Here is a 26,971-nt window from a genome sequence, read left to right on the forward strand (position 1 = left end):
GATTACATATTAGAAATTTGAAATTATTGATAAAATAAACTTCTGTTGTGTTTCAAGAATTTTCTCACTGCAGAAAAACGTTTTAGAGTGGCTATGTGATCAGAGGAAACATGTTTAGAACATGATGATGACCGTTTTTGAAACAGAATCCGTCGTGCCTTCAGGTGGAGTCGTTGCCTTGCAGTTTCAAAGCCAGAAGAAGCAGGTCTAACATCTACAATGCAGAGAGGGAATGGTGAAATACACGTAACCATACAAATTATTTCCAAAACACTTTAATCACTTACAAACAGATAAATTAGGCAATAAACCCCATGGACTGACCTCTCTGAGATATTTGTCTCTGTCCTCTTCTCTCCAGCCGCTGCCCACTTGAAACAGCCTGTCTGCAAGCTGTGCCTTCATCTGTTTAAGTTTGTTTTGTTGCACAAGAGCATCCATCAGACGCACGTATCGGTCCGGTTCTGTTTCTTGGGGTGTGAGGTAGTCACTGTCAGGGTTTGCCTGCTGCAGTTCAGGCAGGGTCTCGATGCTCTTCTTTCCCATCAAATGACCTGGGAAGTTATACAGCGATGCATGAATATTAATGTGTATGTGGTCAGACACAATGATCAGCTAAGTTTAAATTAACCAACATAATGACATGCCCTTATGTGTAATCACACTGTAATCATAGTTCACATATTCGCCACGTATCAAAAGTGGGTATAGTTAAACACTATATGTCCAATGCAGTGTATCCAGTAGACTATGTGTTTCCCATGGAACAGCTCTCATGTCTAAAAGAGGTCACATTTACTTAATTTAATCTAATTTAATCTAATTCAAATTACTGTAATTTAATCATTCACTTTTATTTCATTGAGCTGCCTGGCATACAGTTGAGGAAAAAATAAACATTCATCAGACAAACAGGGATTATAAGAGCTGACAGACACGAGTTGAAGATCAGTGCATTAGATATTATCATTATTATTACTATTGCCAATATTATGAATCTTAATCACACATATGAATGCACAGCAATAATCATTGATAGTGACCAAATATTTCTTCAAATCGTTTAAACAGAATTTAGGTTTCAAAAATATAATAGGAAATTTAAGGCTAAAATACTCATGATCCACAATATTTTTTAAATGCTCTCACTTAAGGTGAACATTTCCAATTCCATTAGACCAAACAAAGATAACAAAACAATCTGACATTTTAAAGTTTCTCTTACCTACTGCCCAGTGGTTGCCGCGGGGGTACATTTTTCCAACAACTGCTGCCGGACTCTCTGAACAGTGCATCATACAGGGTATTGTAGCCAGAATAATAAAAACTGGCCACAGCGGTCTGCAAGTCCATGCATAGCACAAACACACTCCGCCCATGTTAATCAGAGAAAATGTCTGATCTAAACAACGGTATATTAATCCTTAGACGCAGTTAATCAGCTTCAGCTAACTTTAAAAAACCTCAACCATAGTCGAGTTTTTTTTTTTTTTCTTTTAATATGTTCGCGTGAACCGGCAGCGCACAGGGCAGAGAGAAAAACGCAGGCGTCCAGCTGCAGACTTGTTGAAGTCCCACTCCCGGTGCCGTTGATGATGGGGAATCGACTAATGGGGAAAGTTAAGTGCCCCTCCTGATAAAGCTGTAGACGTCAGCGGGTGTTTTTAAAAGTAGCTACAACGGTCCCGGTATCAGGATGAGAAAGTGATGATGACAAATTATCACCTATAGCCTGTAATTATTATTATTGCGCGCTATTGTTTGTCAGGAGATTGCCGGGTGACTGCAGCAGGTGTCAACGTCCAACGTCATCTCACAGTGATGGACGGGACACGTGAGTATAAGTGCTTCCGCCTCAACGAGCATAATTGGGGAAAAGCAATGGTGGGAGACGTATTCAGATGATTTACTCAAGAAAAAAAGTAGTTATGCTACAATATAATAACTAGGCTTTTACACGGAAACCCCCTCCTTCAAAACTAGGCATGAATGCATGACGTATTTCTTGGAAAATGTAGGCTACATTAAGTATGAAAGGTACTGATCATCCAAAATGGCACCTTTCACAGTGTTATTGTATAACATCCTGTCATATACTCAAATGACTATTTCTTAACAATTTAAGATATATTCTAATGATGAACCTTGAAGTTGAGATGTAACTTTATAGTTGGAAAAATGTAGTAAAACTTCATAATTTCATTGTACAATGCACAAGAGTAGAGGTAAATGCACAAAATGCAGAACTAACAAACTGCAGAGAACTTAAATTCTTAATCAATACTGTCCGACATCTTTTTCTTACTCAACATGTTCCTCCTTGTCAAAACCACAACCTGCTGCTGCCAACATTAATCACAACAGAACTTGTGCACCAACACTTGTGTCTGAGATTCAGGTGTGTGATGCTAGTAAGCAGCTAATGTGTATAGCCTCAAGATCCTATCCTCAAATAGTGGTGGACTTACACTGGTGTGGTGAGATTTCTCTTTAACTCCACATCAACAGACCACCACATGTTTTCAATTTAGATTTGGATTTGTAGCCCTCAAACTCAACTGACACCAAGGTGCAACATCAGTTGAGCAACTTATCAGATTCTGCGTCACTCCTTCAGGGACCAAATACAAAGTATTTCCAAAGAGTCCAAACTGTAAATAACAAAGATCAGCTATGGAGATGCTATTGGATGTACTACTGTATGGGACATGTAGCCTACAATCCAGTGTTTTGGAACTGGTCACACAGGAACTTTTAAAAGTAAATGTATTTCAGCTGCTTTTTTATTTTAAGTGTCCATTTCCATCTACTCTTTTGGCAAAACATTTTTCTTCACGGTGACAGTTAAACTTTTCTTTTTAAAACATATTTTTCTTGGAAGACATTTTTAGCTCATTCAAATCTTCCACAACTACATGTATCAAATATTTTTCAAAAAGTATTACAGCTCATCATGCAGTGTGGCACCTTTAATTCTGATAAATTACCAATGTTTCTGGCATTTTGATGTGTTCTGCGTTTACTATCTATAGATATAAAGTAGAATTAAACTGTAAAATCTTAACTGAAGTCCAAGTGCTTCAAAATTTAAAGGGACAACGAGGAGTTTCTATTCGGTTATAAAAAAAGTCTCACGTTAATGTGGATGAATCTCCGCTACCCACACTTGTTAATGGGCCCATTTTCGATAAATATATCGTTCTGTCTCTATCGTTATTTTGTTATTATTAGTGGTGGCGGAGATGCTGGTCGAGCCGACCAGCGTTTTTTACTTTCGGTTTCGCAACGAGTCATGAGAATAACGCAGCTGAATCGCCGTTTATGGTCGGAACTACGACGGTATGTGAACCTCTTTGAACCTCTGACTTTAATTCTTGATGAATGAAAACATGAGTCCGTCTTGCGCCGGTCAAAAGAATTTTACGGTGCGCGCGGAGGCTCATAAATGTAGTGTGAAAACGCTTCGCTTTTCCAAAACTCCTCGTTGTCCCTTTAACTGAGACAAATCTTCCTGCACAGCCACAGTTCCTCAGGTGCTGGTGGGCAGCAGGAGTCCGCAAAGCCAAATAGATAGAGAACTTTGTATCAGAATAGAGTCATATCAGTGTGCGCGGTGATCATTCTTCTCTATCTATTTTGCTTCGAGATTTACTTGAATTCAGTGTTAGAATAAACTGACTTAGTTATTGTTACACGTAAAAGTCTCATGATCTTGTTTTTGTAGCAGAGGAAATGACGAAAAAACTGATAAGCTAAGGAACACAAGTCAAACAAGATGCCATGGATCACAACCACAACGATGTTTTGCTGCAGGCAACACCTGTTGTGTGCTCACTTAGCATAATTTGACAATGAAGCATGTGCCACTTCGTTGTGTATGATCCACATCATTTATTGTTACAGCTTATTACAGTGTGCTGAACTCTTCGGAAAGGTCAACAGTGTGAATGAAGCAGTGAACCTCCCACGCATTGAGCCTGTGTAAAATTCTCATACTTGACTGATCCCTTTCAGGACAGTATTGACGTACAGATTGCTGGAGGAAGAAAATACGCAAGGACAGATAAGGAGACAATGCGCTGGTCTGTGTGCGTTTGGAGGTAAGTAACATTTTGTGTTGAAAAGGTTGGAAGTTTCCTCTGGGTATTGTCAGATCACAACCCCACACACATATCCCTGCAGGATATTAGAAAGTATCTCTGGCTCATAACAAATCAGATCCTCATCCAGGGCTGACCTTAACAAAACAGGATGAGTCACCTATGGTCAAAGGGCAGCACCAGGTAGGACACACAGAGCACTGCCATCTGAAATATTTGTTGCTTTTTGTTTATTTGAGCCAACAAGATCCTTCGTGTGGTCTTACAGCACAAGAAAGCATCTTAAGAAAAAGCTAAATACAAGGAAAATGAGGGCTGCATCCACAATTGCATTATTTAAAGCAGAAGTAAGTGATATATTTGTGTTAATATAAGTCTTAAATAGTTATATCTTCCGACAGCAATCACTTACATAGAGTGTTTGGACCGAAACACGGGTCTGTCAGTCACTCTGCTCTGCTCTGAGCCGAGGAGAAAACATTTATCGTATCCTACAGTTTTTATCCAATGAGGAGAGAGAACGGCATGCAGGGCTGTGTGTGCAGCCAAGGGACGCCGTGAATGTGGCGACGTAGGGACGAGGACTGTTATGGTGCGTTCAAGGCAACTCGTAACTCGTGTTTTTTCCGACCTGTGAAGTCGTACCAGTTCGATCTGGTACGAGCTCACGGGTCGGAAGTTACGAGTGGCCGTTATAGTGACTTTCACAGGTAAAACAGGTCGGAAAAACACGAGTGGGTTGCCTGGAACGCTACAAAGTCGTAAGTTGTGACTTGAAGCTGTAATTTACGATTTCAAAAGCCTGCCTGGAACGCAGCATTAGCGAAAACGACCGGATCGCTTACTTCTGCTTTAAATACACTACTCATGTCTATGAAAAATTATAAGTCTTCAAAAAGGCTACCACATACTGAGAAGCCATGGTCATTAATTGTTTCACTGACTCATAGCAGCCACTCTTGACTGATTGCCTGACTTTCACCACCTCCACTAGAGACCACTGCAATCACTTCAGGCCTTATAATTAAACCAAATCCAACTAGTTTTAAAGTTTGAATAAGCTGAGTAGTTCAGCATTATGCACATACAGGCTGTTGATTATAGCTCATGATTGCATACAATGAGCATGATGACTTTATTCTTCTAGAAAAACAGTTGTTTTTTTATTCACGGAAATCCCCTGATGTGTATAACTCCAAATATAACTTAAAACTTGTGTCAAATGGCGTCAAATGGTTATGACAAATAATCAACAATTCACTTATAGTTGATAAACAATTTAGTAATTATAAATACTTTGCTACAAAGCCTCCAACTGAAAAATTATTTTACTGTTTTCTTTATTTGTTGTGTCAGCAGACACCAGGTGGCACTGTGGGGCGAGTTTAGGCAGAGCACAGTCAGTGGTTTTTGATGATGAGTTTGATGCTGTGATGAAGCTTCATCAACAAATTTAGCTTTAAGAATTACATTACATTTTGCAAATCACAACTATTGATTTTACTGACACTTATGTGCATTATTAAGTCTTTAAATCATTTTTATCTCAACAAAACAGATGTTTTTACATTAACATTTCTATTAATCATTGTATTGTTCAAGTGTTTTTTTGTGTACAACAGTGAGCAATAAGTAGCCTACTGACATGCTGAAAATCTCTTTCTGTTTCTGAGCTGTGAAATTGTCCCCCTTTCCATTTTCTATTCACGATATTCTTTTCAAATGTCATATGATACATTAAGTGCTCTGACTGTGGTGTCATGACTATAATAATATTGGCTTTATGAAAAGCAAAGATGAGGCATATCGGGGAGGCCTTTCAGCAAGAAAGCGTCAATTAAAATGGACAGTTTGCCATTATGAGATCTTTGCTGTTCGTCACAGTTTGGACTAAATCACCTTGCAGCTGTCCAGTCATGGGCATAGACTACAGTGTAGAGCTGGGCTATAACAGGCCTATTGCTTTAGCTTCCTATTGTTACACCAGAGAGGCTGAGTGCGCATGATTAATTCATGTGTTACAAACTGGTTTTTAAACATCACCACAGTGCTCCTGTTTAAAGAACAACTTCAACCCATCAAAACTCTGCTTTCTCCTTCAACATTTGAAAAAAAACATCTTATTCCTATTATCCCATACATGTATTTTCAGCTTGTTCCAGCATTAGGTTCCACTGACTGATCCACTGCTTAGGAGGTTAAATTAATCATTTCCAGCCTGGGGGGTCTAGGCCTTCCCAAAGCTAGTAACATAATTAAAAGGTATCCCATATTAATTCTGGTTTCTGTTACAAAAAATGTAGCGTTAGAGGACATCATGAAGAAAACATAAGCATTTTATATGGATACAAAATACTATACAATACATTTAACTAACTGGAGAAAAATACAATTTATATAAAGTGCCATGAAGCGTCTGAAGCTTTAGGCTTCAATATTATGCAGGCAAATTTGAAAATTCAGTAAAAGGAGATGGCAAGCTTATGGCAGCTCGCCTTTGCAGCTTATAGCCAACATGAATGGAGGCAGAGTGACGTCATGTGACTGTGTGTCTGTTAGGGGTGGGGAGCACGGCAACCTCAGCCTCCTCTCTGAATCTGTCACACTGTAGAGAGGCAGGAGGCACCATAAGGGCCTGTAATGATATATATGCACATCTCCCACTGCCTTGCAGTGTATAAAATGCATTTGTGTTGTCTGATGAATAAACCTGGCATGGTTCTTTACATAATGAAGGCTAATTAGTTTATGCTGCAGCATTCATGGCTGCCTTTGATAGGTCTGCCAGATGTATCAAGGACTGGTAGCAGGCCAAAGAGAGAAAGCCTTATCCTGCTGAAAGCCTTTCCCTTCAGTCTCGCAGGTAGGTTATGAATACTTGATTTGATTGTGCTTTGTTTATAAAATGGTCGATCACATGGGCTGTAATGTGAAGTTATCTGTTTACTGTTTGATTGTGTTGTTACTGATGTGCCTTTTTGTCTCTACTGCTGTGTGGGCTACATGAACAATCAGATCAGGACATTTTAACTCCTGTGAGATAGCATGAAATGGCTTTAAAATTAAATGTAGGTGTAAGTTTGAGAGAAATTACTGCCATGACGACGCTGTGTTACATAATATAATGTCATTTGCATTGCTTCTGCATAACTGTATGTAGAAGTGTCAACAAGATCACAAGTGTTTGACTCTGTGACCTTGGTACTGTATGCATTATGCAGATGGGCAGTTGGGCCTACACAAAGGCCTCAGCCATTTATATATCACGTTGTAATAATGAAAAAAATGTATCCCTCTAGAAAAAAGTGTGGGATAGAGACCAGATTATCAGCACAATCCCAGGCAAACATTTTCCACTCAGTGATATGGTTACGATAGCACTGGCCTAAGATAGGAGCAGTGTACATATTCAAGTCTTTATGATATTCTTCTCCCACTCATTTCCTTTTCTTCCTCACCATCTCCCCCACCTCCCACTGTCTCCATCTCCCTCTCTCTCCTCTTTCTCTGCACCAGCTGCTGCTGCTGCTCCAGAGCCAGAGTGGAGAGTCCCCTCACCCCCCCTGCACAGACAGAGACAAAAGGCCTGATTCGCCTGCTGAACACTGCCCCCTTTCTCCAGCCGTCCCTTCATGCACGGCCATGGTGGTGGCGGGGGCTACAGGAAAAAAACGAGGCCTGGACTGGGACTAAAAATCTAGGACTGACCCAGTGAAGGAGAGTGGGAAGAGGGGGAGGGGAGGAGGAGGAGGAGGAGGATGGGGGCTGGTATGGTTGGGGTTGAGTAAAGGCAGGTGCTGAGGCCTCTTCTGGAAGACTTTTTTTTTCCTGAATATCTCTGAGAGTGGAAAAAAATCTGACGAGGGTATGCCACATTTACCTCTATATATGCATGAACGTGCATGTTTATGTTTATTTGTGTCTTCGTGGCTGCATATGTGGGGTAGGGGTGGCATGTGTTTGATGGAGATCTGGGGAGGGAGGTGCATGAATGGCCTGTGTTTGCCCATGTCAGATTGTCTGTGTTAGGTTTCTACATTCATTACATTTATGTCACAGTGCTGGAGGGGGAAATGCTGCTGGGGGATGCATAAAAGTTTGTAATTTTCAGAGAGACTACCAGTGAGTCTTGGGTGAAATCACTGAGGGACCTGGTTGAGAAACAGGCCAAGGTAACAGACTGAGCTCCCACTGGCACCATGGTTACATAAACCTTCTTCTTCTTTTCAGTGTTTTAAGTTATTGTTATCAGCAGTGATCATTTTGCACATCATTTTAACCTTATTTCCTTTCATGCAATGCATTTTTTGTCTATATACTTTCATTTTTGTCCTTTATTCACTCCTGTACTGTTTTTTGATTTGTATGAAAGGATCTGTGCTCACTAAGACATCATCTTTTTTGCACACTGTTTTAGGTATTTTTGTCAACTAATTTTATGGCAATGCTTGCAACTACACTAAGGAAACTCATTTCACAAATATTATCCATCCTTCCTTCTATCTACCCTCCCTCTACCTATGCATTATCCTTGTTCCAGTCAGTCAAGTCTACATGAAAATATTCATGCAGTTTGGTGAAAAATGTTGCAGTGTTTCTTGGGAGGTGGGTACAGTGCTTCTGCCTGTGTGTTTCTGAGGCCGTGCTGCAGCTCAGGGCTTTATGTTGGGTGACCGGAACCAGCTGAAACCGGTTTGAGGCAGACAGAGGGCTGACAGGAACAATGCCTTCTCTGTGCACTGAGGAGATAGAGATAGCCCAGGCTACTTCATGGCAGCCCTGCACAGCTCAGCCACTGGCTACCATGGCACAGGCACATACCCTGCTGCTGCTGCTGCTGCTGCTGCTACTTGCTGCTCGCTGCTGGCTGGATGTCGGTGCGCTATGCAGCTGCTGCCCTGCTCACCACGACGAGAGCAGGGGAGATTTGGGAAAGGACGAGGGCAGGGGGACGTGGCCAGCTGGGAGTCTGTGAATCTGAAGCCTAAAGCCTGCCTCTCTCTCGCACACACACACACACACACACACACACACACATAAACAGGAGCATGATCTATCCGTCTGTTTGCATGTCTGTGTGCTGCTAGTGGTGCAGAGAGTGACTAAGGAGGATCCCTAACAGGACCACCACCACTCACCAGATCCATGGATGTAACCCGACCCTATATTGTGGGCCTTTGCCTGGTTGGGAAGAAACAGGACTTTTTTTCCAGACAGGGTGGGGTGGATGGCTTTTTGTGGGTTAGCAGTGTTGTGACTGTTTGTTGCAGGATGGAGGGAAGGAAGTTAAGAAGGTTTGGCTAGTGGCTGGAGAGGGACGGAGGAAAGAGGGTGAGGAGTGGCTGTTTCACTTGCATGCTTCCACAATTGTAATTTTCCATTCACTTTACTGAGGTTGTAGTAGTCTTTCACACAGAATGTGGATTTCAATGCATGTGTATTAAACGGCTATTGCCGAGATGGGGGGGGATCTGTGTTGTGTTCTTCATTTTTGTCTGTGTTTAACCTTCATTTACTTCCTACATCAGGCTGCTCTGGCTGTCATGGCTGTGACTAGCTTTTCTTTCCACCAGGCCTTTCTCCCTCTGCTGCAGCTTCACACAGCTCAGCAGCCATTTTCCCCCCCTCACTGCATTTCTCATCTGCCCTCTCCCTATCATTTCTCCCACTCTGTGTCGAGTATTTATGCTTATTTTATTATTTTACTGCTCCTATCATCTGGATTGGGATTGGTTACATGTTCAAATCTAGGTCCAGGCTGTAGGATTGGGTTCTGTGTATGTGCAGAGGTGGTTGCCATGCATTTGGTTCAATGAGCAGCAATGATTTAACTGCACGTACAAGCAGTGCAGCTCCATGGCTGTCTTTTGTCCCCAACTCCATTCATACAGACAGACATTTCAGTCCCATCATAAGTTATTTACAGTGCTCACAATTGTTTTTTTTTGTTGGTTTTTTTGGGCGGGGGGTTGGCAGAATAACACACTGAAAGCAAAATGTTTCTAACAAAACACATTTTCCTTACATTAGTGGCAAACCAGAAAAACAGTTGTTTCTGATTGTCTCCTTTCAATATTGCCATATATTAAAAGCCTTTCCTCTGGTTATCATGTTCAAATTTACCATTCATATTACCTTCAGGTTTAAGTCTTGTTTACATGTTATATTCATCCCCAAACCAACAGACAACTACCAGACCAATAATGGGAAAATTAATGAAATTGCAATGACACTCATCAGTACTGTATTGATCCAATCCTGCTCCTATTATATTATATAATATTATATTATATTACACAACATGTATTCAAACGCACGGCCTCTTCAAGATAAATGTATTTCAACAGAACACTGGTATACCTCATCTATTTGCTTTAATTATAGCAACGCTAAGCTTGTAGATTACAACCATTTAATGTAATCAAAATGTCACATCCACCCCCCATGAGGACCAGCATGTGGTTCCAGGGTATTTCTCTCTGAAGACAGTCAATAAAGTCACCTGCCGTAACAACAAATGTATAATTGCATGCACTTGCAGAATATGCGCCAGCTGGACTAATTGTTTCGCAAGAGCTTTGCATCTGTGATGCAGATCTTTGAGGAGGAGAAGGAAGGGAGAGCAATCAGCTCAGTCTGCTGATGAAATATCAAACATCAGAAAGCAGTGCCTAAGTCATGGTAAACATGGTGTTTGACATGGCTATGCTGTGGTCACAACAAAACTAAAGCTTGACTGAATGACATACAATATTAAAATCAAATACCCCTTTGCAATAACATACTAGAGTACAGCTTGTCCGGTCACGATAAACCAATGCCACTTTTATGAACTACCTGCCTTCGTCCTTAATACAACGTCTTTTGTACTTTTGTGACATTCGTGAAGTATGAAATAAATGCACAGAAAAACATGCTCCCCCTTTTTTTCCTGTCATTAAAATATTGCAATACATATAAAACCATTAGCCTAATTAGTGCACTAATCATCAGTTGGATGTGTCAAAGTATTTTATTGGTCATTCTTATTGGGAGGAAAATGTTGTATCTTAACAATCTAGAAAATATTGCCTGTAATACCAAATGAATTACACAGACAATACATAAATTACATAAATGTATTGCATTGCGCTCCAAACAGAAAGCAATAGCAGAGGTCTGAATAGAGTGACTATCATTTTATAAATAGCCTCATGCAATTAGTGCTTTAAGAAATGTGTTGAGCAGCTGTTTCTACTGCAGCCTAGTAAATATGAATGCTACTATTAATAATGTATACTGACTAAAATGTACAGTGGGCCTACTCCTCCCTCACATCCAAAAATCCCAAGGACAGCATTTCCTAAATACCCCCATGTCACAATCTGACTTCATCAAAACTCAATAGCTGAAATACTATCAAACAGGATGGTATTAAAAAGGCCTTAGCCTTTGTTGTGCATACCTTGATGAATTCAGTGTTACTGAATTACAGTTACTGTGTTTCCAAATTTTGGGGCGCATTATAAAATATCATTGGTAACTCTCCAACAAAGGCTATGTGAAAGATTTTCATTCCAAACTGTAAATCCTTGTTCAGCCTGTTGAAGAGTTCATCGTAGCTTGTGTTATGTTATGCTGTTATGTTACTAATTTCTCTTCGATCTGTGCTCCCCAGGTGAACTACTTATTAAAACATAGGAAGGATCATGGGAGATATGAAGACGCCGGACTTCGATGATCTGCTGGCGGCCTTCGACATCCCCGACATGGTGGATCCTAAAGCCGCAATTGAATCTGGCCACCACGACGAGCACGATGGACAACTCAAGCATCCCGGGGTTGGGGTGACTACTAATGAAGAAGAGGTTCATAATGTCTCAACAGGACACGATGTTGGTGTTAGTGTCATCGTCAAGAACATCAGAAACACAGACACTAGTGAGAATGGTGGAACAATTTCAGAAAGGGATGAACATTTCCACTCTCATCCTCAACATCATTCTGTTGGAACTTGTAATGGTCTTCAGAATGGTTTCTTGACAAGCATTACACCTGGTTCTTACAACAAGAATGGATGGAAGGGTCCCAGGGAGGAAGGACAACCAGTTAACAACCCACCATCTACTTTCAATCAGTTTAGCCCCATTTCCAGTGCTGAGGAGTTTGATGATGATGATAAAATTGAAGTAGATGACCCCATGGACAAGCCGGTTGGTCAGACATTCTTTAGGTCCACTACTAAAAGGGAGGACCAGAATCACAAATCTCCAATAGCAGTGGACAATGTGTCCAAGCCCAGAGCAAACAGAGACCAAAAACATGATCAAAACAACAATAATAATTGCACACTAGGTGGTTCCAAGTCTAACAATTCCCCTCCATCAAGTTTACCTAAAGAGGAACTCAAGGAAGACGTCTCCAAGTTTAATCAGGAGGCGGAAGAGTCATCAGGGCTTGTTAATGTGTCCAGTACGCCACAGGGCAAAGCCAAGTCCTCTGCTAAGCTTTCTTCTTGTATAGCAGCCATAGCAGCCCTCAGTGCAAAAAAGGCTAGCGCTCCCGACTTGACTGCTTTAGATTCTCCAACAACACAAAAAGAATCCATCAAAATCAATGAAAATCCAAGAATTTCAGAGAAACCACAGGAGCATGAATCAGCCCTGGAGTTTGCAAAGAGGCTGCTAACAAGACCACAAGACAGCCCCTCTAGTGTCACCAGTGAGGGTAGCAGCAAAGGTTCCCCTGCGTCAAGCACAGACACCACCCCAGTTATCCCAAAGGTCAGGATCAAAACAATCAAGACCTCATCTGGACAGATCAAGCGTACTGTCACCCGAGTTCTCCCTGAATTTGATCTTGAGGCTCTAAAAAAGGGTGGAAGTAGATCATCTCTCATAGCAACCACCAGTGCAATCTTCTCGTCTCCCACAAGGTCCTCTTTGCCAACAACAGTAGTAGCCACCAAAGGAGGTCCTTCAATTGAAATAACCAAGCAAATGACTATTAAACCTGTAGCAACAGCTTTCCTGCCAGTCTCTGCAGTCAGGACAGCTGGCTCTCAAGTCATCAATCTTAAGCTAGCTAATAACACCACAGTCAAAGCAACAGTCATCCCTGCTGCATCAATGCAAAGTGCCAGCAGTGCGATCTTGAAAGCTGCTAATGCCATCCAGCAACAAACTGTCATGGTACCTGCCTCAAGTCTGGCAAATGCCAAACTTGTGCCAAAGACAGTCCATCTTAGTAACCTCAACCTTCTGCCTCAGACTATATCCTCTACTGCCTGTGATCTCCAACAGGCTCTGTCCTCTTCAAAACAGATTCAGCAAAAATCACAAGTCAAACAGCAGACAATTCTTACTAGTCAGGCCTCAAAGAAAATCTCAAGGGTTCAAGTGTTTGCTAGCTCTCAAAGCTCTGTAGTGGACGCCTTCAATAAAGTCCTGAGTAGCATAAATCCTGTCCCTGTGTATGTCCCAAACCTCTCTCCACCAACTTCAGCCTGCATTTCTCTACCATCACGTGGCTACAAGTGCCTGGAGTGTGGGGATTCATTTGCTCTTGAGAAGAGCCTAACACAGCACTATGAGCGTCGCAGTGTGCGGATTGAGGTCACCTGCAACCACTGTGCCAAAAGTCTAGTGTTCTACAACAAATGTAGCCTCTTGTCTCATGCCAGGGGCCACAAGGACAAAGGGGTTGTTATGCAGTGCTCACATCTAATCCTAAAACCCATTCCTGCAGACCAGATGATAACCACGTCGTCATCATCATCATTGTCATCGTCATCATCATCATCATCATCATCGTCATCGTCATCAAGTCCATCAAAGATCACCGGTTCCATTTCCACTTCTCCACCCCAAGGACCCACAAGTCAACCCCAAGGGAAAGGTGCTGTCAGTGGGTCTCAAACTGCAGTTATTTCAGCTCCATGCAGTGCTCCTCTGGTGGCAGCCATGCCCTTGGAGGACGATGCATTAAAGCTCTGCAGGCACAGTCTAAAGTGCTTGGAATGTAATGAAATGTTCCAGGACGACAGCTCGCTTGCCATGCACTATCAACAGGCACCAGAGTCCAGTGGGCAGGTGTGTGAACCATACTATAACATAGTTCACAACACAAATAATTTTTTTCATCTGACTACTGATTACAACAATATAGACGGTGGGGAGATCTGTAGCACAATACTGTTTAATTTGCTGCTGTCCGCTATAGAAAATAGCTAACTGTGCAATCAATGCAGCAAGAGTCAACAAAAACAGTTGGGCAGGATACAATTTTGATTACAGCCATTTACGCAAGGAGGGTCCACTTACTCAAATCACATGATGTATCACTTACTTGAAGAGTTTAGTGCAGTACATAGGCTATAGTTTTTATTTGAACTACATACAGTAGAAGTAGAAAATAATTTCAATTTCCATTCATAATGAGGCCTTGTCTTTATGTAAATACATGGGGATGTCTTTTGAGAGGGGAAATTTTAATTTTTTACATCTTTAACAAACAAAACCATTACGTTTTTGCAAAGGTAGACATTAGGAGATCTAACCAAGAAAAAATCTTGATTGGCTGATCTGACTCTTTATTTTATATGGACTGTCTCAGGTAATAATATGGAGAAATACTTAACATTAGCAAGCAATCATTTCAGTGCCATGATAACACAGCTGATATTTTTAATCTTCTCTTTCCCATTCCCATAGAAAACATGCGCTATTTGCCAAATGCTGCTCCCAAATCAGTGCAGTTTTCTGTCACACCAGCGAATCCACCAGCACAAGTCCCCTTATATCTGTCCCGAGTGTGGTGCCAGCTGCCGATCTGTCCACTTCCAGTCTCATGTCACCAAGAACTGCCTGCATTACACCAGGAGAGTGGGCTACCGGTCAGTCTACTTCAACTGAAATCATGAAATTATTACAATGGATTTTAGCTGAAGCCGAAGTATAGTTTCCAAAGTTTTAGAGGAAATGTATTCAACTTTAACTTCTAAACTATTGCTTCTGTTAAAACTTTTTTGTGATTAAAAAAAATTCAAACAAGTACACAGGAGTTAGTACTGAGAAGTAGTTTCCTCTTTTGTTGGAAAGTGGTCAAACTCTGATTTAAATGGCTCTTACTTGCACCATTTACAATGTCATTTCTAATTACACTTATTAGTACATTATCTATGCCTCAGCTTGACAATGCCATATCAGTTAAAGTGACATGATTCACAATGAAACTTGTGGGAAAAATGGACAGTCACAATTTTTATGTGGAGTCACCCAGGATAAAAGCCATTAAAATCTAAACACCCAGTATCTGATCAATTATAGTTCAATTATGACTCTTGTCTTTCAAAATGCTATGAATTGGAGACTGCCTCTGCATATTAATAATGACTCATAAGAATGTCATAATTGTAACGTTGCATGCACACATACTTGCATACATTCATCAGAGGAATAAATTAAGATGAAATGTACTAATCTAAAATCTGATTGTCTAACTCTTATTTCTTCTCCCTCTGTCCTTTGTTTCCATTCCCTCTCCCTTCAGTTGTGTACACTGCAGTGTTATCTTTTCTGATGTTGCAACTCTCAAGTCCCACATCCAGAGCACTCACTGTGAGATCTTCTACAAATGTCCTCTCTGCCCAATGGCCTTCAAGTCTGCACCTGGCACACACTCCCATGCACATACACAGCATCCAGGAGTGAAGGCAGGAGAGCCCAAGTAGGTCTTTATATGCAAAACTCTACAACTTCTAAAATGTTGAGCTAAGGCAAATATTTTTTTGTTTTATGTATTAATGACGATATTCATAATAAACATACATTTCCTCAAAAAGATTCCTCTCACAAAGCCACACACCATTGCTACCCGATACCCATGTCCAAACCATTTTTCTAAGGAAGATCATCCTTGCTGCTTCATCAGTAGCAGGATTTGTGGTCGTTAGACACAGTGGCTTAACTTGTGTTTGTTTTTTTCCACATGGCAACCTTTCATTGACTCAGTAGTGCTGATGACGTGTCTGTTATCAGCATTACTGACAATTCAGGTGTTTAGGAGCAGATGTTCTTGCACCACCACCTGGGTTTGCCCCTTGTTGTGCCACAAGCCTAAAACTGAATTCAGTGAATTCAGTAAGAGCTGAAACATTTTCAAGAACTGAAAAGAAGTACAGTTGCCTCCAACTTAAGCACTAAATGACTACCATGACCTATACAAACATGATAACATATTCAATTCTCTAAACACTTCATTTATATCCACAGAAAACTTGCTGTCATTTTCTAAGATATTGTTTTTCTGCCTTTCAGGGTGATCTATAAGTGCTCCATGTGTGATACCGTGTTCACTCTGCAATCCCTCCTCTACACGCACTTCGACCAACACGTTGTCAATCACAAAGTTTCAGTGTTCAAATGTCCCGACTGCTCCATGCACTACGCACAGAAACAGCTCATGTTGGACCATATCAAAGTAGGCACAGCCGTTGTCTTGCTTGATCAGTATCTATTTTTTATGCATCTTAACTCACTCCAATAATGAGTTTGTTCTTAGCATCATTAAGTCTGAAATAAACTCCCATTCTGTGACTTGGATGAATGTGAAATTGTGTGCGCAGCAGTACTGTTTTTGTTTCAACTTTTTAAGTCATACTAATAAGTTTAACATTGACATGTTCCACATACCAGTGCTTTATAAGTCATAATTCAATCTGTGTGGATCCTTCTCAGGCCATCCATGGAACTCTGAAGACCATTGAGGGTCCACCAAACTTGGGCATCAACCTTCCTCTGAGCACCAAGCCCACAAATTCAAGCAATACCAACAGCAGCAGTCCCAGTAATAATAACAAGGATGGCAGTAATGTCAATAATCAGGACAAGGGAGAAAAGAAGCCTCCACCCTCACCCCTGAAGAAAACCAACAGTAACTGCTCAGCTGACCTCAAAAACCCACCCAGCTCAGGATATACATGTGGAGACTGCAATACGCCCTTCAGTTCAAGAGAGGTCTTTGTGGCTCATGTGAGGCGCGAACATGGCAAGGTGAATATTTGCCTCAGGGAACAAGTTTGAAACAGAAATAAAAAAACAAACTTACTCTATGCACAGTCACAAAAATATATCATAGTCACCCTGGTACATATCCACCCTCATGCATCCCAGAGAAGCATAATTCCATCTTTAGAAAGAAATGCTGAAAAAAATGTTGTTGAAGCAATTTTTGCATTTTACGCATTTCTGCAATCATATTGCAGATATTGAAGAAGCACCCATGTCGACAGTGCGACAAGTCCTTCAGCTCCTCCCACAGTCTTTGCCGACACAACCGTCTCAAACACAAGGGGTTGAGGAAGGTCTACACCTGCCCGTGAGTACACACACTAATCTGTCAGGGTTAGTACAGTCGCAAATCAAATCTGAGAACAATTCATGTACAGGTATAGCCTCTAACGGTGCAGTCACACTCTTGTCTGTCCAAGGGATAGCAACACTATGCTGGCTGGTGAACATCCACACACTACGCTGGAACCTCACTCTGTTAATTATTTATCTTATCATTTTATTTATTTATTTTGTATCTATTTGCTTTGATAGACACTGTACAGCTCCGAGTCAACTGTTCACTAAGAGGGTGCTGCTGGATCAGCACATTCAGCTGATGCATGGAGACAAAGACCCTGAGGGGAAGACCGTCAACTCTGATCATATGGAGGCTTTGCCTGACAAGGAAATGGTACAATGACAGTACAAATTTGCATACAGTAATCTATCAGAAGGAAATTGAATTTCCTGATGTCCCTGTCATGCCTAATCTACCTTCTCAATCATCTTTACAGATTCCCAGCCCCAAAAGGAAGCCAGAAGAGGATGAAGGGTCACCAGCTTTGAACTCCAGGGGTTCAGACTCACAGCCCTTGAAGAGGCTCAAGGTGAACATCCTCAAAGTTCACAAATGTGCAGTCTGCAGTTTTACCACTGAGGACATCGCCGCTTTCCACAAACATATTCCCCAACACAAGTCCGATGGGTCATCCTACCAGTGTCAGGAGTGCGGCCTATGCTACACCTCCCACCGCTCACTGGCCCGACATCTCTTCATCGTCCATCGGCTCAAGGAGCCGCATGGTCTCGGCCGGTACAACGGACGAGGCAAGGATGATGATGAGAGTCAAAGGGAGAACCAGATGGAGGTTACAGACGAGAACAATGATGGGACACCAAATACCAAATGCAAAGTGTGTGGGAAGATGTTTGAAACGGAGGGCAACCTGAATACTCACATGAGGACTCATGGGATGGCGTTTATAAAGTCAAAGAGATTGAGTGCAGCCGAAAAGTGAGAAAAACTAACTTTTTAACCTCTCCATGTTAAGCAGCACCGTTGTTTAAAAAAAAAAAACATACAGTTTGTTAAACTGTTGCAGAAAACATACAGTATCTCAGTTGGCTGTGCTGTAATGTACATGTAGCCTACAACAACATGTATTAAATATACACTCAAGAATATGTAATATATGTCAAACTCACTGTCTTAAAGTAAATTGAACAAGATACTTTTTTGTACACACATAGATGTTTCTATAGACCTTGAATAGATCTTTTTTATAGAAGAGCTTTTTATTTTAAACAGTTTCCATTGTTGTCTTCTCACTAGGATTAGATAATGTATGGATATTAGTCTAATGGGATTAATCCTCATACAGTCAGCAGTGTTCTGGATTCTCAAAGCTGCTAATGTCCAATGAATGTCTTGTAGGAAAATATTGAAACTCTTTGGGAGGTCCAGGTTTCCCCGGGATATGTCACACCTTAACGATATTTTCAGTCTTAATTTTAAAGTTGGGTGGAAGCGGCAATGGACATTCTTTATGTTTTATTTTTATAATTTCATGGATTAATAATATATATTTCTCTTAAAGCACTTCTTGGCTTCATCAATAAAATCCTGGTCTCCTTCTAATTGCACCATGACACAATTGATCCAAAAAATCAAATGTCTGTATTTATTTTTGGTTACGATTAGCCTATATGGAAAGTAAGAAGATTTAAGGACAATCACTGAAAGATAAAGCCTCTCTTCAGTTACACTTCCACCTTGTCAACTTAACTTCTGCATAACAAATGCACAAAAAATTCTGGATGAGTCTGAAATAAGTTTAGAGCTTAGTTTTGTGGATGAATATGACAACCATTATCAGCAACAGGAGTCTTTTAAAGACAAACATGTGGGCCAAAATTGAATTTGCTTTTAAAAATGTATTTTGTAAAAGGCTGTGAAACTTTGTATGGTGATGTTTCATTCCTGTCTTAATGTACTGTAAATGGCAGCTCTTTTAGATTACAACTTATTACCTAAATATTCAAAATATAAAGATACAAAACACTTGTCTCTCTTTTAACTGCAGTCTTCTTTATAGCATAGTTCATCTGTCATTATGGCACAATAAAAATAAAACTCCAATTACCCTGTGTTTCATAACAAATATCAACATTATCATTTTCTGTCTTTTTGTTTCCTCTCTGCAAGTTTGTGGTTCTTTCATTTATTTTGAAATCATAATGAATGTTCATTGACAGTATTATGTTGATAAAAAAACATGTTCTTAACTGAAGAAAAACCTCTTTGAATGTAAACCTGGCTGTGAGACGACTTTCTATACAAGCCAACCAGTTCATGTACATGAACACAACTTTGGAAACGGCGAGAATACAGATTGCTTTCCATTGCTTTCTATGTGTTTCAAGCATTTCCAGAAAAACATCATCATTCACTATTGAACAGTAATTATTTTCTACTCTGACAATGGGACTAACTGTCTCGCGCTGTAAAACTGCATGTGAGAATCAGTCTGTGAATTGTTTGTTGATTAGAATGTGTCTTGCCGCTGCTGCTGCTGCTGCTGCTGTTTTTAGACATTTCTGATGCTTCTGTACAAAGCTGTTCTTTATGTCAATAAATTATGAAACCTGCCAGGGAAGAGGTCTGATGTCGACTGCACATAAGACATCAGCACCTCTCTTTGGAAATATATCAAAATCCCTCTTGTAATCATTCATATTACACCTGCATTATAACTATAAAGTTCAAATGTATATCTAATGGACATATCGAGTATTCAAGTCATTTTGAATCACAAATATTCAGCTAACTTTAACCAAATAGAAAATGCCAAACCACCAGTCTTCACGTTACAGTTTTGCAAAAGAAACAATATGCCTCCCAAACTAAATATCTTATCAAGCATGGAACATGAAATGTTTGCTTTTTAAATATGTAGCCTAACCAAAAGCACAATTCTTCTCTATTCTTAAAACTGTATGATACATACAGTAGACTTATACAGTAAAATGGCGGATCTAATGATGACATAATGTGAAAGGGGATGGTGACCTATGGAGCGCTATCATCCCTCTTGGAGCATTTTTTGTGTCTTTCAACTCATTATTTTGTCTTTATTGCCCAAATCTTTATTGTTCTGCTCCACTCTCTCACTGACCCAAAGAAGCTCTGATAAAAACCAACCAGGGTTGTGTTTACATTATGCCTATTAGGCTACCTGCCAAAATAATCCTGGTACATAAGAAGTAAAATGACAATTAGCCTACCACTACTTCTTCTATTACCTCCTCTTTCAGAAATCACAAGTTATTAAAAAGAAAAAAAAATGTTGACAAAATGTTTTTCTTCTCTGCCTCCTGGTAAAGTCATGACACTCTTGTGTGGATTTTTAGGACAAGCTCTCCCTCTAGTGGCCATGACTGATTTATTTCTGCCATTGGGTTGTCTCTTCACGGTTATTTGCCCCACAATTTAACAACAAATTCAGTAGAGTAATGGTGGTGAATTTAATATTTTTTGTTTTGTTTTTTAGATTAGTCTTTTATTCCTGTCATAACTGGCAGTCTGATGAAACCAAGAGTTGAGGAGCCTGTTTCAATAAATACAATACAATAAAAGCATTAAAAATGTGACTATGGCATGTGCCTACTACAACATAATATACCTACACTGGATTTTATTAGCCATTGTCTTAGTAGGCATCATCACTAGGCTTACAATCTAATTAAGTTGATTTTGCATGGAGGCAAAAACTACAAAACCTGGATCTTGTTGTTGGCTACTCCATGTAACTCAATCCTGTTCACACCTGATGTAGAAAAACAGGTGAGGATAATGCACGGTTGCATTTTTTTTCCCATTTGGCCAGGGGAAGATGATTTCATGCCAGATTAATGATGATCACATGTTCTCTCCTGTGTTATTTAAACACTTCTCCACTAAGTTAAGTATTCACTCCTGAAATGGCCCTGAGATGTGTGATGATCTGTCTTTTTGCAGGGTGTTCTTTAGCACTAGAAAACCCACAGGTCTTCACTGTACCTCAAAGATGTGAGGAGGATACCAACACTTTCCTCTGGGAAATTAACCAGGAGACACCAAAGGAATATGCTGTTATCAGTAAGTGTTGCTGCCTTTTGACTTTGGCTTAACTGCAGTTGATTCAGGGTATTAAACTGGTCCATTAGGTCTAATTTGAGCAGTGGACACTCAATGAAGACAATGCAGAGAGGCCATTTAAAGAAATGAATTATTCAATGAGACAATATGAGGACTTAACTTACACAGACTTAAAAGCTTCAGTGGAATATCAGTGTATGTTTAAAATACAGATGCTCTTAATGTTTGAATCCCTACAAAAAAATCCAGTGCTTATGTTTTTACTATTTCAACTGTTGTTCAAATGGGTTATTGTCTATTTTTATTTATAAAACACTGAAATGCTTCTGTGGGGGCAAGTTTGAAAATTGATTTGATTTTTTAAATATTATTCACAGATATAAACAAATTCAAACCTCCTGCACAGGCTGTTTTAAGAGAGGTGATCTGACACAGTATGAATGCAGAAATAATGTAGGCCTATGGAGGCTTTGTCCATGCACTGTACACTGTGACCCAACAACTTTATCCATGTAAAATAAGCGATAGAGTAGGAGGCCTACGAGCTCCACTACACACTGACACAACACGTAAGTTAAAATACACAGCCATGTAGGTAGGTAGGCTACACACTGAACAATCATGAGGTAAAGAGAAGGACACACAGATAGAGAGGTGTGTATCTGACTCACCTTGTCTGAAGTCTTTTCCTTTTAGGCTCCATGTCCTCCAGTCATGTCAGGTCTCCACTACTCCACTTTTTGTCCTTCTTCGGTCCTCCTTCTTTGCTAGCTTAAAAAACTAAACAAAACTTGTGCTCACTGTTGACTAGCATGTCGTAGAAAAAAACTATTTCAGGTTATGCCAAACTTTAAATTTCACCTAAAGTAAAGTTCACCTAAGTTCCTTTTCCACTTTCTTGCACTTGGTTGCACGGGTTTACAGTAACAGCAGCTGCACTTGATTGTTTGTTTACCTTGTAATAATCAATGGATGCTAAATTCACCTGTGTTTCCTTCATACGGGTGCCGTGTTGGACCACAAAGCCTGGCCAGCTTTGACCGCGTTTGACCGACTGTTACAGCCCACAGGGGCACAGTGTTTCGCTCCTATTTGTAACTTCTGAAAAAGAAAATGGCTGCTACAATTATCTTTATATGCATTAAAAGGAGTATTGACTTGTTTTGAGCATTTTTTCTGTGTAATTAGTTTTGTGCTTTGAGTATTTTATGTGTGTCTGAAATAAGAAATAGCCCTAGGCCTACTTTAATCCTGAGAGAACTGTTAACATTACTAGGCCTACTCCATTGAAATAGTAGCCTATACACACATAGTAAATTAAATGAGAAGTAAAATATATCCTTTCAACACTAATAAACAAAATATAGATATTCATATTTACCTTTTTTAATAATCTTTTTTCTATCATGGCCACATGATATGATAGCCTATCATATCATATGTAGGCTACATTTTAAATTTAGCTTGCTTTTCAACTTTCAATCAGAGAACTTGGAAATAAAACACAGTTTACTATTTCTGCACTTTTTAAAAATCCAAACAAGACACTTTAGAGGACATTCAATTAAATGTCAATTTAATGTTTTATTCATTGCACTGAACTGTATTTGTGTTGATTACCAGTGTATGATTCATTTGGAAAGATGGGTAGCAATGTGGAAGGAGGTAACATCAACCAGCCTGGCTCATTGCAGCAGTGTCGCTCTGCTCATGGCCCCACCTTCTCTGGACAGTACTGCCAGGTGTTCCTTCAGCAGGTAGGCTAACAGCAAAAAACCCTGTAATGTCACCCTGAAAACTGGCTACAGTATGTTACCTGACTTGATTTTTTGACAGAAGTGTTTCAACCAATAGGACACATTGCAGTACTTTGTGGGTATTTGTGTTCCTGACTCCTGCAGAGAAGAGGATGTGGAAATGCTGGTGTTGCGTGGTTAGTGATTTTAAAAGCTTATTAGGCTACTACTTTTTTTCCACATGAGTTGTTTGGTTTTGAATGTTTTGTTTCACCTTTTTAACAGGGAGACTTCAGTTTGGTCAGACATCCCTTATCCCTCCTTTCCCTTCCATCCTGGTCAATCAATCCACTCAGCAGATGATCATGACCCACTGTTTGTCCAAAAACATCACCCCGGATGCATCAGATGTCACCTGTCTGTCAGTATTGTATCCATTCCCCAGCCCCCTTAAGAAATGCTAACAATCATCATTCTTCCACTAACAGCGATACATTTTCTCCTGCAGGTTTGTATGTTGTGTAATGGTTGCAATTCCTCTTGCAGCTACCTTGTTCACTGCCATAACAAGGTGGCAAAGGAATAGGGAGGTCAGTCCATCTGTAGAGTCCTCGGCTATAAACACCGGCCTCAACCTGTATGGAACCATGAAGACCAATGGCTCCTCTAGCAGTGAAATGAACAGTAGCACCACGGAGGAAACAGGTAGCCTACATGAAATACACATTGAGATTTAGTGTAACTGATTGTTCTCCAACATTGCCTGTATTTGAAAGATCAGTAGCCAAACCTTTTCATCTCCAGGTTGTGTTTAATATTGAAGAAGTGATTTTCCGAATATTGTCTTTGGCAGACAGCACCAGCTATACAGCCTTGTGTTTTCCTCAAAGCTGTGTGAACCGGTTCCTGCAGACATTTTCTCTACAGAATACCAGCCAAGGTGTCCTAACCACCGTTACATCCATCTCTGGAGGAGGTTACTCCTCCTTGAATGGTATCCGCTCCCTGAGCTTATTATGGATCATATGTGGCCACTCCACACTGTTCTCTGTGATGCACAACATAGGTATGACAAGGCTCTCTAGTATTTGCCCATTCAGTCTGCAAGTCACTGATAGATCATGTATATTATTCTGATAATATGACATTATCGCAATTGTAGATAATTACAGAAACTGGAAGAAAGCAGCAGAAAGCAGCCCTTTATATGTGATTTCCATCAGCGGACCTGTTTTTCTGGCTGTAGACACCTTTCTACTGATGGGGTAAGAATGAAACCTCACAAGTGATAGTGGATGTAACAACCACCTGGCAAAGGTGGTTGTTGTCAGTTTTCAGCACTTTTGAACAGCATGCAGCTTCTGTGTTTCAGGGGTTTACTTAGTGTCAAGACCCTGATGAACTCCATTAGCAGGGCCGAGGACAAACTGAGTACCTGTTTAGTGGCCAACTATATCTTCAAGAGGATTAAAAGGTATTGTGTATTCATCAGTTAAACCAAATACCTGTCCCCTTACCCTTGGGAATAAAACTGAATTTGTTCATCCTTCATTTCAAGTATGATCGCTGAAGTAGTGATCATTTAAAATTGAATTTTGTTCACTGTTCAGTTTCTCCTCCCTTCACTCCAGGGTTCAGCCTCTGCATATGTTCATTATGTGTCTAACCATTGGCCTCATCTCTGTGATCCACTGGGGACCTTACTGGTTCCCCCTTATAGAGACAATGATGGATTGTAAGACATACTGGTGGGCCAACATACTACTAATAAGCAATCTCCTGCCTGTCCATGAGATAGTAAGTCTGACTACTCATATGTTGTTGTTCCTGAGTCTATTTTTGACATTATGAATTTCTATGTTTATTGTTCTATACTGCATTTTCTTCTCATTCTATTTCCCAATCTTTCTCCAGTGTATCCCATGGACATGGTACTTGTCTCTTGATTTCCAGTGTTATGCCACCACCCCACTGTTACTGTATTTTTACAGATTGTATGTATGTTCATATTTCGTATTATTCTAAAAAATATTTCTGAATTGCTGTGTAGTAAACAAAGTGAATCTCACCAATCCTCTCTGGTGTTTATCAGGAACAGAGGTGTGTTTGCAGCAGTGGCAGTGGGCCTGCTGTTGATGACCACTGTTGCTGGTGCTCTTGTAACTGCACTCATGCACCTGCCAGTCCTTCTGCCAGCTGCAATGTAAGACTCAGTGACGGAGGTCCAGTGCTTAAACAACTTCAGAGCCAAATAGCCTACATTAAATATGGATTGAGGCACACATCAATTAATTCAATGTATTTATTACTTTATTTTGCAGGTCATCAGGGAACTATGTCATACATTACTATCTGAAACCTTACACAAGATATGCACCATTTTTAATTGGGATCTTGACTGGAATATACTTGATGACAAAGAAAGATCAGCTCTTAAAGCGAAAGGTAACAGGCGTCTCTGTCAGAACATCACTTTTCAGTGGTTTGAACACATTGTATGCTCTTAATTAATTAATCTGATGTTATTCTCATTGCTGCTCCAGTGGCAGGCGGCACTTGGTTGGTTCTGTTGTCTTCTCCTCATGGCTGTGTTGATTGGATTATCCTACGTCCTCAAGGATACTCCGCCTTATCCATCTGTGCCACATGCCCTCTATCAAGGACTGCACAGACCCCTCTGGGCTCTGGCTGTGACCTGGATCATACTCGCCTGTGAGGAGGGTTACGGAGGTAAACCAAGACCTTGAATCATTTCATACAACAGTAAAAGCAATGACAAAATGGACATTATACTGAATTGGCTCACTACACTTGATGTATTTTTACAGTGGTAGTATTTATGCACATTAAAAATGTCTTACAATGCATGCACATTTTCATTTTGTTCCTCTGTTTTCTTTTGATTCTCCAGGTTTTATCATGAGGTTCCTGTCATGGGGTTTCTGGGTTCCACTCTCCAACATTAGTTTTGCTTGCTATCTCTCACATCCCGTCTTCATCATCTTCTACATCGGCTTGCACGACACCCCAGTCCACTACACAGACGTGAACTTTGTGAGTGCTCTAAGGCACTAAACATTTAATTCAATGTCATCAAGCCTAAACTGGACTTCCGATTTTGGCTCTGTGCCCTTCTAACTTCGTCTAATGTTTGTCTCCTCTTGTCTTTAGATGTACATGTTCTTCGGCCACCTGGTGCTGACAGTGGTGGTGGGCTACGTGTTGACCGTGCTGGTTGAGAAGCCCTACCTCCTTCTAAAATGTGGCCGTACATAGATGCCAATCAGAACACGACAGAAAACCTGTCCAACATCTCTATTTTATGTTTGTTTGTGCCCTGTACATTCAGCCAGTGCTCTCATTTGAATCAACCTTCACAATCATGATGGCTAGAATGAACTGAAAATATATATTTTTCAATATCATACAAATATATATTTTTAATCAACTAATAACATCAACAAATTAGGAATGAAGAGTGGAAGATTATTGCATTATGTTGTGTGATCATGCAGCTAAATTCTTTAAGCGTTACGTGGATGAATGCTTTCCTTGTGACATGAAGTTCATCTTATTCCCCCGCCATCCTTCCACTCCTTTTAACAGCCCCGGTAAAAGACAACACTACATTTTCATGGCACTTTCCATGGCAGTGAATCAGGATTTACAAATAGCACTGATTCAGCT

General features: G+C 40.4%; 3 protein-coding genes across 3 annotated transcripts; 2 read left to right on the top strand and 1 right to left on the bottom strand.

The window, feature by feature from the left end:
- Positions 1 to 160: 160 nt before the first annotated feature.
- grp (gastrin-releasing peptide) lies at positions 161 to 1,379 on the bottom strand (the record flags this gene model as incomplete). Its single annotated transcript, XM_083984070.1, has 3 exons — positions 161 to 214; positions 325 to 554; positions 1,226 to 1,379. The coding sequence occupies 3 exons, from the start codon at positions 1,377 to 1,379 to the stop codon at positions 161 to 163; spliced, it is 438 nt and encodes a 145-aa protein (XP_083840196.1).
- Positions 1,380 to 9,419: 8,040 nt separating this feature from the next.
- Positions 9,420 to 18,429, top strand: znf532 (zinc finger protein 532; the record flags this gene model as incomplete). Its single annotated transcript, XM_083983825.1, has 9 exons — positions 9,420 to 9,431; positions 11,758 to 14,170; positions 14,792 to 14,973; positions 15,630 to 15,806; positions 16,397 to 16,559; positions 16,817 to 17,131; positions 17,344 to 17,456; positions 17,684 to 17,822; positions 17,926 to 18,429. The coding sequence occupies exons 2-9, from the start codon at positions 11,789 to 11,791 to the stop codon at positions 18,427 to 18,429; spliced, it is 3,975 nt and encodes a 1,324-aa protein (XP_083839951.1). The 5' UTR covers positions 9,420 to 9,431; positions 11,758 to 11,788.
- A 688-nt stretch (positions 18,430 to 19,117) lies between these two features.
- On the top strand, positions 19,118 to 26,568 carry oacyl (O-acyltransferase like; the record flags this gene model as incomplete). Its single annotated transcript, XM_083984013.1, has 16 exons — positions 19,118 to 19,124; positions 21,429 to 21,548; positions 23,172 to 23,305; positions 23,403 to 23,481; positions 23,570 to 23,705; positions 23,793 to 23,989; positions 24,138 to 24,350; positions 24,447 to 24,549; positions 24,657 to 24,758; positions 24,916 to 25,081; positions 25,199 to 25,278; positions 25,377 to 25,487; positions 25,606 to 25,729; positions 25,828 to 26,014; positions 26,196 to 26,338; positions 26,456 to 26,568. 16 exons carry the CDS (start codon positions 19,118 to 19,120, stop codon positions 26,558 to 26,560), a joined length of 2,007 nt encoding a protein of 668 aa, XP_083840139.1. The 3' UTR covers positions 26,561 to 26,568.
- Between the last annotated feature and the right edge of the window lie 403 nt (positions 26,569 to 26,971).

The sequence above is a fragment of the Trachurus trachurus genome, assembly GCF_905171665.1.
Source record: "Trachurus trachurus genome assembly, chromosome: 12".
NCBI lineage: Eukaryota > Metazoa > Chordata > Actinopteri > Carangiformes > Carangidae > Trachurus > Trachurus trachurus.